Raw genomic sequence first — 16426 nt, forward strand, 5'->3', positions numbered from 1 at the left:
CAACTCTTTGATACAAAGTGATTGATAAAATACAAGAATATTGTTATAAAATCAAAGTTTTATGATGATAAAAAAGATAAAATGGATTTACACAAAGATAACTATAGATACATAGCCAAACAATTGTCTTAAATACTCGGGCTATAAATCTGCTAATTTTAATAATTAAGTAGAAACCAACTTTAAATTACTGGAAATTAGACTTAATATGAAAATTATCACCTTTAATTGTCCAGCACAAATGTTTTAACAAAAATAAAAACGTTTTCGATCGTTTTCAACGGTCATCTTCAGTTACAACTCAAATTAAAAAAAGAACGATAAAATAGAATTAAATACGAAAATAATATAAATGTGCATGCGCAACTATAAATATATCGCGCATGATGCCTAATATACAGAATAAATGAATAAAATTATGTAAACAAAAATACGTGGCCGCATCTCTTGTATGTTGTTATTGCTTATCTTTATAAAACGATTTCCATGCGGTTGATAAAGAATCCGCGTCTCTATGATTGATACATCCCGTTTTTTCTTGGGCTTTATATATTTCTAGCTTTTCTAGATGTTTGATTGTATGTCTATTGTTCGTCGGCTTGATGACGGAAGCTTGGTCCCACAATACCTCAATATCTTGTTGCTTGGCGTATGAAGCTAGAACCGTACTGTCCAGATTCTTATTAATCGAGTACTGGTGTTCTTTGATTCTTTGCTCTAAGTGCCGTAAAGTAGCTCCCACATAAACAATATCCGAATTAAATCGTTGGTCCTTTATTGGTATGGAGTAAACCCCCGTTAAAGAGTTCCGATCTTCTCTCTTCTTGTCATTCCTTAACAATTTGTAAACTGTCGGATTACGTCGGTAAACGATACGTATATTATTGGCCTTAGCAATTTCGTTTATCATTTTGTTCAAGAAGGGATAATAATTGATTACCATCTTCTGTTTACCGTTATCTGCGGGAGAGTGATTACTTCGATTCTGGAACGTTGTGATAAGTTTTTCTACTATATTTCTCTGGTAACCTTGTTGTGTTGCTATTTCGAGTATGTAATCCAATTCTTTATAGGTATCACATATGTTTGTGCAATGAGTATAGGCACGCTTGATCCAAGAATCGAATCGAAGTAATGTTCCAGAATCGAAGTAATCACTCTCCCGCAGATAACGGTAAACAGAAGATGGTAATCAATTATTATCCCTTCTTGAACAAAATGATAAACGAAATTGCTAAGGCCAATAATATACGTATCGTTTACCGACGTAATCCGACAGTTTACAAATTGTTAAGGAATGACAAGAAGAGAGAAGATCGGAACTCTTTAACGGGGGTTTACTCCATACCAATAAAGGACCAACGATTTAATTCGGATATTGTTTATGTGGGAGCTACTTTACGGCACTTAGAGCAAAGAATCAAAGAACACCAGTACTCGATTAATAAGAATCTGGACAGTACGGTTCTAGCTTCATACGCCAAGCAACAAGATATTGAGGTATTGTGGGACCAAGCTTCCGTCATCAAGCCGACGAACAATAGACATACAATCAAACATCTAGAAAAGCTAGAAATATATAAAGCCCAAGAAAAAACGGGATGTATCAATCATAGAGACGCGGATTCTTTATCAACCGCATGGAAATCGTTTTATAAAGATAAGCAATAACAACATACAAGAGATGCGGCCACGTATTTTTGTTTACATAATTTTATTCATTTATTCTGTATATTAGGCATCATGCGCGATATATTTATAGTTGCGCATGCGCATTTATATTATTTTCGTATTTAATTCTATTTTATCGTTCTTTTTTTAATTTGAGTTGTAACTGAAGATGACCGTTGAAAACGATCGAAAACGTTTTTATTTTTGTTAAAACATTTGTGCTGGACAATTAAAGGTGATAATTTTCATTTTAATAATTAATACTAGTATTTTGCTACTAGAGGTAGACATTAGGCACCATCTCTTATCTAAATTAATAATTATAATTTTTAAATAATTTAGAATCATTTGGATGAAAAGAAGTGGTCCAGGGTGGGACTTGGGATTTGGTTGTTTAACAAGATAACTGTCTTCAGTATTAAAAATTGCAAAGTTGAATCAAAAGACAGTTTATGATGTGTTAATTATCAAAGATGCTTGCAAGTAAGGTCTTGTAAACAATAGCTTGTCTTTTGATTCAAGTTTGTGATTTTTAACATTGAAGACAGTTCATTTGCTGTTTATTATGATTACAGTTAAAATTCTATTGTTGTGAAAAGTCACAGAATTAATTATTTTAAAAATTTCTAGAGCTTTTTTTAAGTACTCAGCATCACTATGTCAAGATTTGCAAAACAAATGTACTGTACTACGTTCCCTTATCTTTGTTGGCTAAATACTCTTTCACTGTTTACATCAGATAAAGCAGAAGAACTTTAATGAAACAGGCCTCAATTAATCAGAACTCAACTCTACTTATATAGTTCCTACTAATACAAATCTTTTAATTATTAATTAGCTTAGTTTAAAATTAGTAAATAAAATCATAGAAAGTTTGTAATATAATTAATAATTCTACCTAAAAAAACCAGTTTTAGATATATTAAGTTATTAAAAAATGGGTTATGGTTTACTCTGTATATGTGTACTGTACATACAAACCATGCTGTGGTAAGCTTAAGTCATTAGAGCCATGGAAAGATGTAGACATATATTTAATTAGCATAGTGACATCTTGCATGGCATGACCTAACTCAATACAGATCTGGAAGTTTAAATTTAGACAGAGATCTAGGTAACTTAACTGTTAACTCATCTACGTGACAAACAGTTATGTGTTGACTTTTTCTTTCTGAAATTATTTATTTAAAATTCAAAATTTCTAATAACTAAACTAAGCACATGTGCAAATCATTTGTTATATGCAAGATACATGAATGAGTTAAATTCTTATTTGAAGTATAAGGACTTGGTCTATGAACCAAGAGTTCTTTGGATAACCAAAAGCTTTGATAACACCATGCTTTGGTACAGATTGATTTTATAACAATATTCTTTATTTTATCAAACTTTTATGACAATAAAAAGATAAAATAGACTCACACTAAGATACATAAAAACAGAAAATAAATTGTCTTCAGCATTAAAAATTGCAAAATTGATTCAAAAGACAAACTAAAAATGATTGATTGTTTGAAAGCTTGTCAAATGCATTGAAATAACCTTAAATAATTAAATAGTAAGTTACTACAAGAAGTTTTAAATGTATTTTGAATATTTTTACAGGTAATCGTATGTTTAGCTTCAGTGATAAAGAAGTCGATTTCTACCTTCCTCAGCTTGTGAGTTTGTATGTTCACCATGCTGATCTTGCAGAAGCAATCCATCCATATCTTGTTTATAGGTAATATATGTTCATATTTTAATCTTGATAGTTTTTTATAAGATTACAGATTTTAATTGTTTGTTTTTTCTGCTTTTCAGATGTAGGAATAGCGTGGAATTCTCCCTCCAGTTAGCATGGTTGTTGTCTGCTTTTTGTGCAGACAGTTGTATTCCTCGTCGAAGATCGCAGGGTGCAAAGATGAAATCACTGATTTTGTCTGAAGAATTGAGGTAATTCTCACAATTCTTTATCAAAATTTAATTTTTTATGTACAGTTTTTATTTAATCAGCTTTTAAAATAAAATTTAGAGATCATTTTCACAAGAATAAATACTAACATGCAGATTTTGTAATAGATTTTTTTTTTTCAATTACTCTTTAGGACTTAGTCAAAAATAAATGAGTACCACCTGTCTTCTGCTATGAGTATCTTCAACCCTTTAGAGAAGAGTAGAAAATGGATAGTTATTTTTCATGTTAATAAGCAAATATTATGCCATTTAATAAAAATATACTAAATTAGACTATATTTAGTGGTGAAAGATTGATTTGATAAAGTCATATCTAGTTTATTTTTTTTTACATATATACATAAAGTAAAATTAAGATGATGATCAATTATTGTGCTTATTTGAAAATATTTAGTCATTCAGTAAAGATGAAAACATTAAACACATTCATACATTTAAGGAAAAATGAAAGTTTCTTTTAAACACACATGAACATTAATTAAATTGTTTACAAATGATTTACAAATATATGCCTCTTCAATTAAATATTCAAAATGATCATATACAATAGCAAAATTTTTGTCCAGTTGGTAATTTTGTAATTATTCAAATGCAGATTAGTGTTATAAACAAAAAAATTATGTAAAGTGTGAATTTTAATGTGTTTCCTTTTGAAATCAGGAATTAAGACAAAATAAAGTGCTTAATACTTCATGGATTCAGTTACATCCTTCTTCAGTCCTATCTGTTTGATATTAATAACAAGTATGAAATTTTAAGTAGCATATTTCAACTCTTAAAATCGATAATTGATCTAAAACAAAAAATGAAGTAATAAGATTTGTTTATTTTACATTTAAGCTATCCTATGTTGAAATTTTTCTCCGTTATGTGTGCTGCCATGTTGAATTTTTGTCAATGTTAAGCCTAACAAATTTTTTTTTTTTTAAATAATAATTGTGGCTACTGTATTGTTAATAATTATTTTTATATTTTGCACAAACAAGCTAAATATATTGAAAAATATAAAAACAAAAAAATTATATTTCGAAAGTTTGTTTTAATATAAAATTTATGATATGTAGTGACATCTAGTATCAAAAACATACCGATACTGCAACAAGATACATCGGGTTTGACCCCGCAGATCAGAGGTCACGACCCGGTATATGCTGGGAATAACACAGGACAGGTTAATGTTTCAAAGCTTTAAAATATTTCATCTTCAAAGTTCTTGACATTCAGATTTGAATCTGTAACTGGTCTATAGCTCTAAATTCAAGAATATTAAGGCATTTGAACATGAAACATTTTAAAACTGAAAATATTAGTACAAAATAAACTTGAATTTTTATTATAGTTCAGTTATTAACTGTCAAATCTGTATATATAAATAAATGATTTTATTTGTAAATTGAGTATAAAAGTATCTGCTTGAACCAAACACATGTTTAACTTCTCTTAGGTGTTATTTAGGTGAACACAGTTTATATGGCACAGTTACAATATTTCATGTGTTCTGTTTTTTAATAAACTTGATCATTTGATTATTTCACTTCATAATTATTTCAGGATTATAATGAATTCAGTTTACATTAGGTTGGGTCACACAACCATTTTTCTGATTTTTATTCATAGTACAGTTGATCTGGGTATTATATAAAACAACTTTATTATTATATTAACATAATTGTAATATATAAGACAATATTTATTTTTCAAACATCCGTTTGACCTGATAATGTTATAGTTTTCATATTTAACGTTTATTTAATAAATGTATGAAAATAAGATTATCTTTTGCTTCATTAGGCTTACTATTCAGAAAATTAAAACAGGAATTAAGGTTAGAGGTACCGATTATTGCATTTAATTTTTAATTGTTTACATCTAATAAAATTTATTTTTGTGTTAATAATACTTATGAGTATTATGAAATATGTGAGAAAATTTATATGCTAATTAATATATAATGGAAAATTATCTTATGCTTATTAGTTTTGTAATTACTTTAGGCCTCGTTCTGTTACTAATGCATTCAATAGTAACTTGTCATCGACAAGTCCTATTTTATCTCCCTCCAAAAAGACTCATCATCGTTCTCTTTCTGACGCAACTGGTAATTACCTTTTTTAAAAATATAATTATTTAAATTTCTTTTTTAATATTTGAATTATGTTAAAATAACACTTTAATATTTTTAGGGCTGTCTCTAGAAAGTTGTGGATTAAGAAGATGTTCCAGTAGTATAGAACAACCCAATAAAATTGCACTAGGCGAATTATCTTCTGGTCATGCATTTGATAATGGATGTACTTGTTTCGATAGTTGTGAAGGTGTATTTAGTGATCTGAAAGGAATTAAAATAGAATGTCACTGTCAGGTTAGTTAAGTTTGCTTTTGGTAAAAAATTAAAAATATAAGTGATCATTAAATACGTTCTGTATGACTTTGTCCACTATTGTTGTTAGTTAATATTTGATGTTATTTTACCAGTAATTAAAAGAACTTTTAATGATTTCAGGCTCCAAGACTTGCTCCAGAACAAGAATTTGTAAAGGCTTTAATTAATATTGGCCTTCGGTTGCAAGCCGTCCCTACTAAAGAACTAAAAAGTGAGTAACTTGTTTCATGTAAGAGAGTAAACATATTGTTTTTTTTTTTTTATGAAAAAATTTGTTTTAATGCTTTGTTTGTTTTTTTGAAAAACACTAGAATGTCATTTATCAAATGTTCTGATATTTGACATAATTATTATGCTTTTTAATAACGTTACAGATACCATTGTAATAATTTGTCTTAATTGATTTTGGGTTTTGAATTCTCTACCTATTGTTTAAATTGAAATTTAAAAAACTTTCACAAAACTAACTTGAAAAATGTCATTAAAATTGATATTATTGTACTATGCTGTACAGTAGATGCTCTATCTATCATAAAAATAATATCACCATCTAATCATGCAATAACTATAATTAAGAAATAAAATAATTAGCTAAGAGTACAAATCAAAGTTGACAAACATAATGATCATATTTACTGTATCCTTCAAATCTGTATAAATTTAAAATATTTAACTTAATGTGAGTTAAACATAAATGTTTAACTACTAAGTAATTATCAGTGGTAGTAATGCAGAAATATATGTAGTCCATTGATGCCAAATTGATAAAAATTAATAAAATAAAATAAAAAATATTTTTAATTATTTAAAGTGAAAGTAATTTATTAGTGTTTGTTAATTCTTTTTATCAATACTTTTATTGTTTTTCTATAATAAAACATTCTGTTCTGCACTAATATGCATATTGGTGTAGGGTAGAATTTCCAAAACTTTTTGGCTGTTGAACCCTTCAAGCATTATCAACCTATTATCAATCCCTTCTTGTTTTCTAACACAATTAATAATAATAATTAATAAATAAATCTGGTGAGCCAATATTAATTAATTCAAACATTGTTTTCATAGACTAGATTTACTTATATTGTGCAGATTTATGTCATCTTGAACTGTCATATACATGACCCATTGGACTTATAACTTTTAATGAAATGAAATTTTTGGGGTTAATTTTCAATTAACTCCAAAAATTTTCAGCATCCAAAAAATGTTTTATCAACTCTCGAAGGTCGATATTGGCCACCTTGGAGATCCCTGAAATAACATGGCTTCCAGTTTACAACAGAAGTTTGTATATAGTTAATCGGTGCTTCCTGCCACTAAGCTTTCCATATATCATCTCAGCTTTCATCTATAACTCCATTCTTGAGATTAAGGATAGATGGGTGGACAGACATCAGATGACAGTGGGAATTTATAGGTTTGCAATTTTTTCAGATAGTAGCCCAATTATTAATTATACACTTAAATGGAAGCCATAGTTCAGTGTAAGCCATGTTACATTAAAAACAAATCTCTTGCTTGTATATTTAAATTAAAGTGCATGCATTTATGCTCCATGTTTCCATCTACGTGTTGTGTATACACTTCACACAAAAGAACAATTCAATTAACAACTTCAAAATTATATATTTTTGAAGTTCATTATAACAGGACCAATTTTGTTATATATATTAACAAAATTGGTAGAATCATGTTGGCACCCAGAATAACACAGGTTCAGCATAAGACTGCTGAAAGGTTGCCAATCCTTGTAATAATTAATTTGAATTTTATTATTCAGAAAATGCTATGAAATCTGAAATTTCTAGTTAGGAAAATTAGTAATATAAAAATAATTTACTCTTTACAGTAATCTGTTTTAAAATATTCATTATATGATGATTTATTTAACCTGCAATTACTTGTGCAAATGCCTTAATGTGTACCTAAGGCATTTGCATAAGGTAGCAATTTTCAGCTGATTTTTTCATGCATAATTATGTTGCACATAATTGCCATTCCTCCAATTTGACAGTTCTGAAAAATCTTGTAATGTCTTCTCTGCATATACAAAATTTTATCATCATATGTTGTTAGTTTGAGATATTATTTTGTTTACAGAATAGTGTGTTTTCAAGGGCTCTCATAGGAAACTTTCAAAGTTTTGCAATAGCATGGGCTAATGTGAAATGAGTTCAGCTGGAAATAGATGAGAGGCTTAGGTGTTTATCAGAAGGACCAGAAAATTATTTTTCTGTTTTTTAGACATGAAATAAAGCTGTAAAAACATTTTAAATTGTTAAGTCATAGTGCCCCAGGCTATTTTACAAAGATGAGCATTCAAGGTCATAGTGTCTTGCAGACTGCCTATTTATATCACATGTAGCTGACAAACATCAGTGACATTGTGACTATTTTTTCTGGTAATTATGAGAGACGTCTATGACATCTATTGCAACTGATGTCAGAGCAGAAAATCAACACATTTGCTTGCAGTCTTGTGAAAAAAAATTGTGGGTGATTGCATGTGCAAGGCAGCAAATTTAGCAGTTTTTTGAAGGGTTTTTAATAAGTGGAAAAATTTTTTATTGAAATTTTTACACAGTTAGATGGATAACATGTAGCATGAAGATATTATGGAAGCATAACTAAGTCTATCTGCAAAAAAATGCTTGAGAATAAAGTAGTAGGTATGGAATATTACTGCTATTGTATGTGATCACCAATTAACATTTAACTGTTTAAAAAATTATGTGTGTTATGTCAGTAGAACTGATAAATAATCTGACTTATATTACACAATATCTCATTATGTTGTAGCAAGGTTTTTGTATTGTTCATAATTAATCTGACACATTTGAATAGAGACATTTTTCACTAACTGAAACAACTGTCATAAAAAATTTTGTCGGATGGTTGCATTTCATATACAGATTGTAAGATAATTTTCCAGAAATTTGATGTTTAATTTGTCTGTAAAGCTAAATGAAAACATCAATGAATTTAGTGTAGTAGAAGAAAAATTATTAAAGATCTGTAAGTGATTTTTTTCTTATTCACTAATTAGTTAATCTAATTCAATTCAGAATTTTGATGAATTTTTGATTTTAATGAAATCTGTAAGAACTGTTTAACAATTTAAAAATAATTACTAAAATGTAATCAGTGTTCATTTTATTAATAAATATTAATTTCAAAAATTTATCTTCATTGATAAAATCGATAGAGCCAAACATTTTGAGTGTATCCATTAATTCTGATCAAGACATTCATCTTGGTCAGAGTTAATGGACATTTCAGCAAGTGCAAGGATCATCTCTCCTGTGGCCAGTAAGTATAGGGATATATTCTTTTGTGGCAACAAGTGCCAAGTTTGTCTGCAACCATCAGGTGCAAGGATCACTTCTTTCTTTCCAGCTTCACCTCAATTCTATTGCAATACGACAAAGTTGTGCAATGTCCTAGTTAAACTTTTCTACTGTATTCCCTTTCTACGTTTAAGTTAAGAGAACAAAACCACAGTTATTTATGATAGTTTCCTGGTTTGTTCAGTATCTAAATGCAACATTTCAGTAAATTTTTGTCATTGGTATGATACCTACAAAGAAGTTCAAATCAGTACAAAAAAATTATATTGTCTTTAGAAACATGTATATGTCAATTCCCACTGAATTCCATCTGTATAATACAAGACCAGATAAGACATTGAAGACTGCATAGATCAGACAGAACACTTCAAACAACATTCATTTAGTAGCTCTGCTGTAGTTTTGTAGTAGCAAAAATTTGATTTTTCAGAATGCATGCAAGCACCTACTGTTATCTGAGTATTGAATTAAGGAACAACAGAATTTTATTCGGTAAGCTACCAGTATGATAATGTTGACTTTAGGAACTTGGCAATTGTATAGTTATTTTTTCCTTTTTATATTTTGCTATAAAATTATATAATAATAGTTGCTTGTTCTAAAGATTTTCTATTATATCTGTGCAAATTGTTTTACAAATAAATTTATACTAGTACATGAGTGAATTACTTCAAGAGTGATAAATAAAATTTATTTATTGCATATACAAAAGGAAATGTCATAAGACAATTGATATCCTCCCCAAAAATTACACCCATAACAAAAGATTAAAATACAAATAAATTAAAAAAAGGATAACAATCAAAGTACATGATGAAAACTAAACATAAATAAAAATGAATGATTATGTATTATAAAGTAACCATTTAAAAACATGTTTAAAATGTAGACAAATCTTTATGTAGAGGATTGTTCCACATAGCCCATATTCTGAACAGATCGGTAGAAAAATGATCTGGAGGAAATGGAAAGCCTAAAAGATGAGGTAAATAAAGAAGTTTGGTTACGAGTAACTCATGGCGGAACTCTTAGGCACAGCCAATCAGAATGAATGGAACCAAGGAAGTATTTGTATAAAAGTAAATGGTCAAAGTATTTAATATTTAGAGAATAAAAAATATTCTTATTTAATATGTTTGGTAAAACTGGAAATTTCCAATCTGGACTTGGCAACATTAGCATTAGGGGTAAACAGAAATTGTCTATTGTTCCATCTATACCAATATGAATAATCAATATTCTGAAATAGTTTCCTTAAATAACCAAAATCTATAGTTGTTGTTACAAATGTGAATTAATTTTTTAAATTTACTTATTTAAAATCTTTGTCTTGAATAATTTATAAATTTAAATATTAAGATTTTGTAATTTGAATTAATTGGAAGTTAAAAATGTCTCAATTTCAGCTCAAATATTGCAAGCCGAATTGTCCATGTTAAACCTCAACCTACCGGCTCGTGTTTGGTTGCCGATACATTCGGCCATTCTGTCGCATCTCGTCGTTCGCGTACCTCCTCAAGCTGCTGTGGTTCTCAATTCGAAAGATAAGGTGAAGTTCTGTGAATGTCTTCAAATATACAGAATAATTTATCTGGCTTTATTTAATGTACAATTAAACGTTTTTTAACAATTTATAATTTTGCTAAGAATTCAAAAATTGGATCATGCACAAATGCTTAAAAAGTTGATTGATATTTTGTTATTGTCATTTTTGTCTAGTCTTACACTTTTAATGGAAGGATAATTAAGAAACAATGGATCAAAACATAATAGTCTACACATGAATTTTCTCATCAATATACATAGTGTCTGAAAAGTTACCATGTAGTGAGAAATTTATAATGACATCATGGTATTTGCATATGAATGTATGCAATGCCACATATAACTTTAATAGGTCATTATTAGACCTGTAAAGGAATTATTGCTAAATTTGATTGTTTGATTTAACTACACTAATTTATAAACATAAATTAAATTTGTTGTTGTTTGAAAATTCTAAATTTATGCATTTATGAAAAACTTCTTTCAGGCACCATATTTGATTTATGTAGAAGTGGTAGCTGTTGAAAACATGCAAGTAGCTGTTGTACCTCCAAAAATAATCAATACTCTGAGACAGACTCGTTCAGAAGAAAATCTGCCTGATTATTTTGTGCAGCATGAACTTTCTAATGTATCTTTTAATATTTATCCCATTTTGGATGATGATGCTGAATGCTGGACTCATGATGACGACGATATTTCAATGCAGGTATCTCAAATTACATTTATTTGTATTAATAGCCTTATCTAAGTTTACTATAATAAGAAAAATATCTTTCTTTAGTATGTAGCATGTCATAGATCTCTCGATAGAGATACTCTTTCTCAGCATTCTCAAGACAGTGGCACGAGTGCAGATAGCAGAGAACCCGTGTTTGTTGCTGCTGGTGAAATAAGACGGAGACTTTCCGAAAGTATGAATGTTCCAAAAACGACTTTTAAGGTTCGAACAACTGCGAGATTTTGATGGCTATTTTTTATTTAATTGTATCTGTTAGAAATAAGTGCTTGTTTATTTTTTTAGAGAGATCCAGAAGATCCATCAGCTGCCGCATTGAAAGAACCTTGGGATGAAAAAGTGAGAAGAATTCAAGAATCATCTCCCTATGGACATCTTCCAAATTGGCATTTGTTGGCAACCATTGTCAAGTGTGGGGACGATTTACGGCAGGAACTCATGGCCTATCAGTTATTAGCGACCTTGCAAGTACGTTGAATTATAAATATGTGTTTAAGAATATAATCAAGTATTGATTAATTTTTAATTTGTAATCTGTTATTTATCAGGATATATGGGAAAAAGAACACATTCCACTTTGGGTTCGTCCTTACAGAATTCTAGTGACTTCGGCTGACAGTGGCCTCATTGAACCAATATTGAATACCGTCTCTCTTCACCAAGTGAAAAAACACAGCAAGATGTCACTTTTGGAATACTTTTTGCAGGAATTTGGTGCCTTTAATAGTGAAGAATTTCTTTCTGCCCAACGTAATTTTGTCCAAAGCTGTGCTGCATATTGTCTCATCTCTTATTTAATTCAAGTAAAAGATAGGTAGGTGATCATTAAATAAAAGATACTATTTGTATTGAACGTTGATTAACAAGTCTTGTTAATTCAGACACAATGGAAATATTCTGCTGGATTCCGAGGGACATATCATTCACATTGATTTTGGATTTATTCTTTCGTCATCTCCTAAAAATTTAGGCTTTGAGAACTCTCCATTCAAACTCACTCAAGAATTTGTTGATGTAAGGCATACATTTTTATTTTTGTATTTAATATTTTAAAAAAATATCGTAACTAATTAAAGTTTTTGTTTTCGGACAGGTCATGGGAGGACTTGGCAGTGATATGTTTGAATATTTTAAAATACTTATGTTGCAAGGTTTGGTCTCTGCCCGTAAACATAATGAAAGGATATTGAGCTTAGTGGAGATAATGCAGTCCAGTTCTCAGTTACCATGCTTTAAAAATGCAGCTAGTGCAGTACGAGCGCTGAAGGACCGGTTTCACATGGGATTAACGGAAGAACAGTTGCAGTTATTAGTCGACAGTATGGTAGAATCGAGCATGCACTCACTCACCACCAAACTATACGACGGATTTCAATATCTGACTAACGGAATTCTCTGAACACAGAAACAGCTTTTATTGAACATTATAGTAATTTTTCCGAGAAAAAGTACTTTCCATTATCATAAACTTGGCAAATGGTTATCATCCAGTGTCTTACATCTTACATGTAGAAAGATTTTCATTTCTTTGTGATCTAATGTACCGAACACCTTCGACTTCCAAATCTGCCAATTATACACATTGTTACTGTATAGTTGACATTCATATCATTTCTTTTGCCATTTCACTGCATCGAAATTCTGCAGAAAGTGTTTCTATTGAGCTGCTTTGTTACTTGGAGTATAATCAAAAAATATATATATTTGAATTCCATCCACTGTTGCAATTTTATGCTCACTTGTTGGTGCAAAAGTTTGTACATTGTCTAGTGCATTCCAGCGGAATAATGTTTTAGTATCTGTCTGGTATGTGTAGCGGGTGCTATATTATGAAAGATTCGAGTCTGATTTTTATATTAAGTCTTCAAAAGTGAGACAGCCATAAACAATTTATTAAATTGTATATCCAGATGCAAACTTTTATTTATACGTCATAACATCTAGGTACGAGGACTTAACAAAGCCGCAAAAAACTCCAAACGTTCGTGCGTTTGCCGGACGGTCACCAACTAGAAACATTCGAAGAGTGCAGAGCATGAAACATCATGTACAAAAGAAAATCACCGTCATCTCACTGTAACCCAATTTCTTAACTGAGCAGCAGAAATTCAGAAGAAACGGATATGATTGCCTTACCGTTTTGCCGACCGGGAAACAGTGTATTTCTTTTATATTCGGATTCAATATTAGTTCCCACACCAGAATTTGATCATGCGAATATGTCTAGGCTGTAACTACTTAACTTTTAGTTTAAATTTATTCGCACATTGTACGAGTTTGTTAATAATTTTTTCCATATATTCCACTTTAAGAGTACTTTTACTTTGTTGCTGATTGGTGAATGTTTTCGATAATCATTGTTTTTTTTTTTATAATTATTTCCTACATTTATGTATACTACGTATCTCTGACTTGTAAGAAAAGCAGTGTTTTGGAGATGGGAAAATGACATTAATAATGTAAATACCTGTACTTTTTAAGAACATTAATAAAGCTTTGTCCTGCTTCCTTAAATGGAATTTATTAAAAATAGTTTAATGATGATTTGTAATGTCTTTGTCAAAGAATGCTTGAAATTACTTCAATTTGGAATCTGAATGAGCTTATTGAACTTTTAAATTCTATTTTAACTGTGCAGGAAATAAGGAACAAGTCTAATAAGGAATTACAGCCTTTAGGAAGCGAGTATCCTTCCTATATTTATGTTGTTTGTTCTTGTCTATAATCATCATCATCTGTGTGTCATTTTCATCATGCTTGTCAATGGCTCAATGGCTTTGCAGATTTTCCACATACAAGAAATCTGGATTCAAATCCACTTGGACTATGATGATTATTATTTTTTTTTTGTGTGATAAGATCAAGGTCATTAACTGTTTCCCATCTCTTCCGAACCTGTTACTCGTTGAGCTCTTTGTGAATTTCTTTTGGAATTTAAGTTGTACTTTCTCGTGACTTTTTATTCCATTTTGTAACAAGACACAAGTGAAAATGGCAATGGTTCTATTTAACTCTTGTTTCATATTCAAATATTGTTAAATTAGTTATAAACAACAATCAACTAAGATTGATGTCTCGCTTATTCTGGACATTCAACTAAAGCTGCGAGATTGTTGCTTACGAAATGTAATTATCAAGTTGTAGTTTCTGTAAATTGCTTTGACCTATAAAGAATATTGGGAACAACAAGCAAAAATTATAATCATTTATTACAGCTTTACAACACTGCAGTAGAAATCTATTCAAACTCTTTTAAAGTTTTTGCATGTACAAGATCTAATCTGAGGAAATTGGTGTATGCATTAAACTCTTCAAATTCAATCTTGTTTGTGGAAAAAAGACGGCAGCATTCCTTCCATGCTAAAATAAGTTAGCTGATTGTTACTGGATTGTTTGTTGTTGAATGTAATTGTTGACTAGGTGGCTGCACAGTAAAGTATCAGTCTACCATTGTAGGATTTGGGCTCGGATCTAATCCAGAGTTTGACATGTGTAATGTGGTGTTCCATTCAGGATGACCGTTAAAGATCCATCCCACTCAAAGGACAATATTACCATTTTTATATAGCAGGGGTGACCAAACTTGTCACAATAGGAATCATATACCATGTATTAGAAATACAGGAGCAATATTGGAATAGTATTTTAGGAGGGGAGTCCGATATTAAAGGTACAGGCCAAAATTACACTAACATTTATAATTAAAAAATATATATTTAATACATTCTACAAAAACTACATACTTTTGTTTATTTCTCAACATAATCTCTATAATCATCGAGACATCCCTGTGTGACACTAGTTTGAACATCCCTTCTCGGTACTGTTGCTTGTCAAGTTACTTGAAGTAATCCAGAACTGTGTCTTGCAATTCCTCATGATCCACGAAGCACTTCCCCATCAAAAATTTCTTTAAAGGTCCAAATAAATGAAAATCTGAGGGTTACTATACTCCACATGTCAAATCAAACCAAATTATGGTTGGCACAGTGGAATTGGGATGTCCCTCAACTGTATATGTATACAGTTGAGATAAATTTGGATCTGTATAGTCCAAATTTAGCCCCCCCATTGGATTTTCATTTATTCAGACCTTTAAAGAAACTTTTGGTGGGGAAACGCTTTGCAGATCAGAGGATTTAGAACTACGTTCTGGACTACTTCAAGCAACAGTACCGTGAAGGGTGTTCAAACTATTGTCATGCTGGGATAAATGTCTCAACGTTTACAGCGATTATGTTGAGAGAGAAATAAACAAGTGTGTAGTTTTTGTGGAATGTATTAAATATTTTTTTTAATTATAAATGTTAGTGTAATTTTGGCCTGCACCTTTAATATCGGACTCCCCTCATATATATAACCTACCGGTATATACTGTATATATAGAAGAATAGCACCAAAGTCAGATCCCTACCCCTAAGTAATAAGGGATAGGGCAGTCTAATATACAAGAGCTACAATAAGAGAGTATAGTGAATTATGGTATGATGTTAATAATAATAATATGGCCAGTAATGGCACCTGCCTGTTCTGAAGGTTTGTGGTTGACCATTCAGAAATTTTCACATGTGGTTTGATTGAGATTTGAAGACCTCATTACTTATCACCTAGCTGTTTGTTGAGGCTGGGTTGAAGATGAGATTAGCACAAGGAAAAGTGCCCAGGGTTTAAAGAATTAGATTATTTTCACATTTAATTGCATGTAGGGATAATGTATCATCTTCTATTGGCAGGAATCTAGATTCTAATGTAATAGATGGCCTGATGGTAAAATTATCAGCCTGC

At 30.3% G+C, this 16426-nt stretch overlaps 2 protein-coding genes across 2 annotated transcripts in view; both read left to right on the forward strand.

Moving 5' to 3' along the window:
• The window catches only part of LOC136968560 (flavin-containing monooxygenase 5-like), a 223361-nt gene extending 215963 nt beyond the window's left edge, over positions 1 to 7398 (forward strand). The window contains exon 3 of the mRNA XM_067262552.1: positions 7389 to 7398. The gene's annotated coding sequence lies outside the window, so the exon portion shown is untranslated. The remainder of the gene's footprint in view (positions 1 to 7388) is intronic.
• Positions 1 to 14837, forward strand: part of LOC136968556 (phosphatidylinositol 4-kinase beta-like) — a 53925-nt gene extending 39088 nt beyond the window's left edge. The window contains exons 3-14 of the mRNA XM_067262545.1: positions 3277 to 3394; positions 3475 to 3606; positions 5622 to 5725; positions 5811 to 5989; positions 6131 to 6221; positions 10764 to 10906; positions 11390 to 11611; positions 11687 to 11845; positions 11927 to 12109; positions 12190 to 12455; positions 12523 to 12655; positions 12735 to 14837. Of these exons, the coding sequence (XP_067118646.1) occupies positions 3277 to 3394; positions 3475 to 3606; positions 5622 to 5725; positions 5811 to 5989; positions 6131 to 6221; positions 10764 to 10906; positions 11390 to 11611; positions 11687 to 11845; positions 11927 to 12109; positions 12190 to 12455; positions 12523 to 12655; positions 12735 to 13040 (2036 nt within the window). The 3' untranslated portion in view covers positions 13041 to 14837. The remainder of the gene's footprint in view (positions 1 to 3276; positions 3395 to 3474; positions 3607 to 5621; positions 5726 to 5810; positions 5990 to 6130; positions 6222 to 10763; positions 10907 to 11389; positions 11612 to 11686; positions 11846 to 11926; positions 12110 to 12189; positions 12456 to 12522; positions 12656 to 12734) is intronic.
• Positions 14838 to 16426: the final 1589 nt, after the last annotated feature.

The sequence above is a fragment of the Centruroides vittatus genome, unplaced genomic scaffold (genome assembly GCF_030686945.1).
Source record: "Centruroides vittatus isolate TY-2023 unplaced genomic scaffold, ASM3068694v2 contig_15, whole genome shotgun sequence".
Classification (NCBI taxonomy): domain Eukaryota; kingdom Metazoa; phylum Arthropoda; class Arachnida; order Scorpiones; family Buthidae; genus Centruroides; species Centruroides vittatus.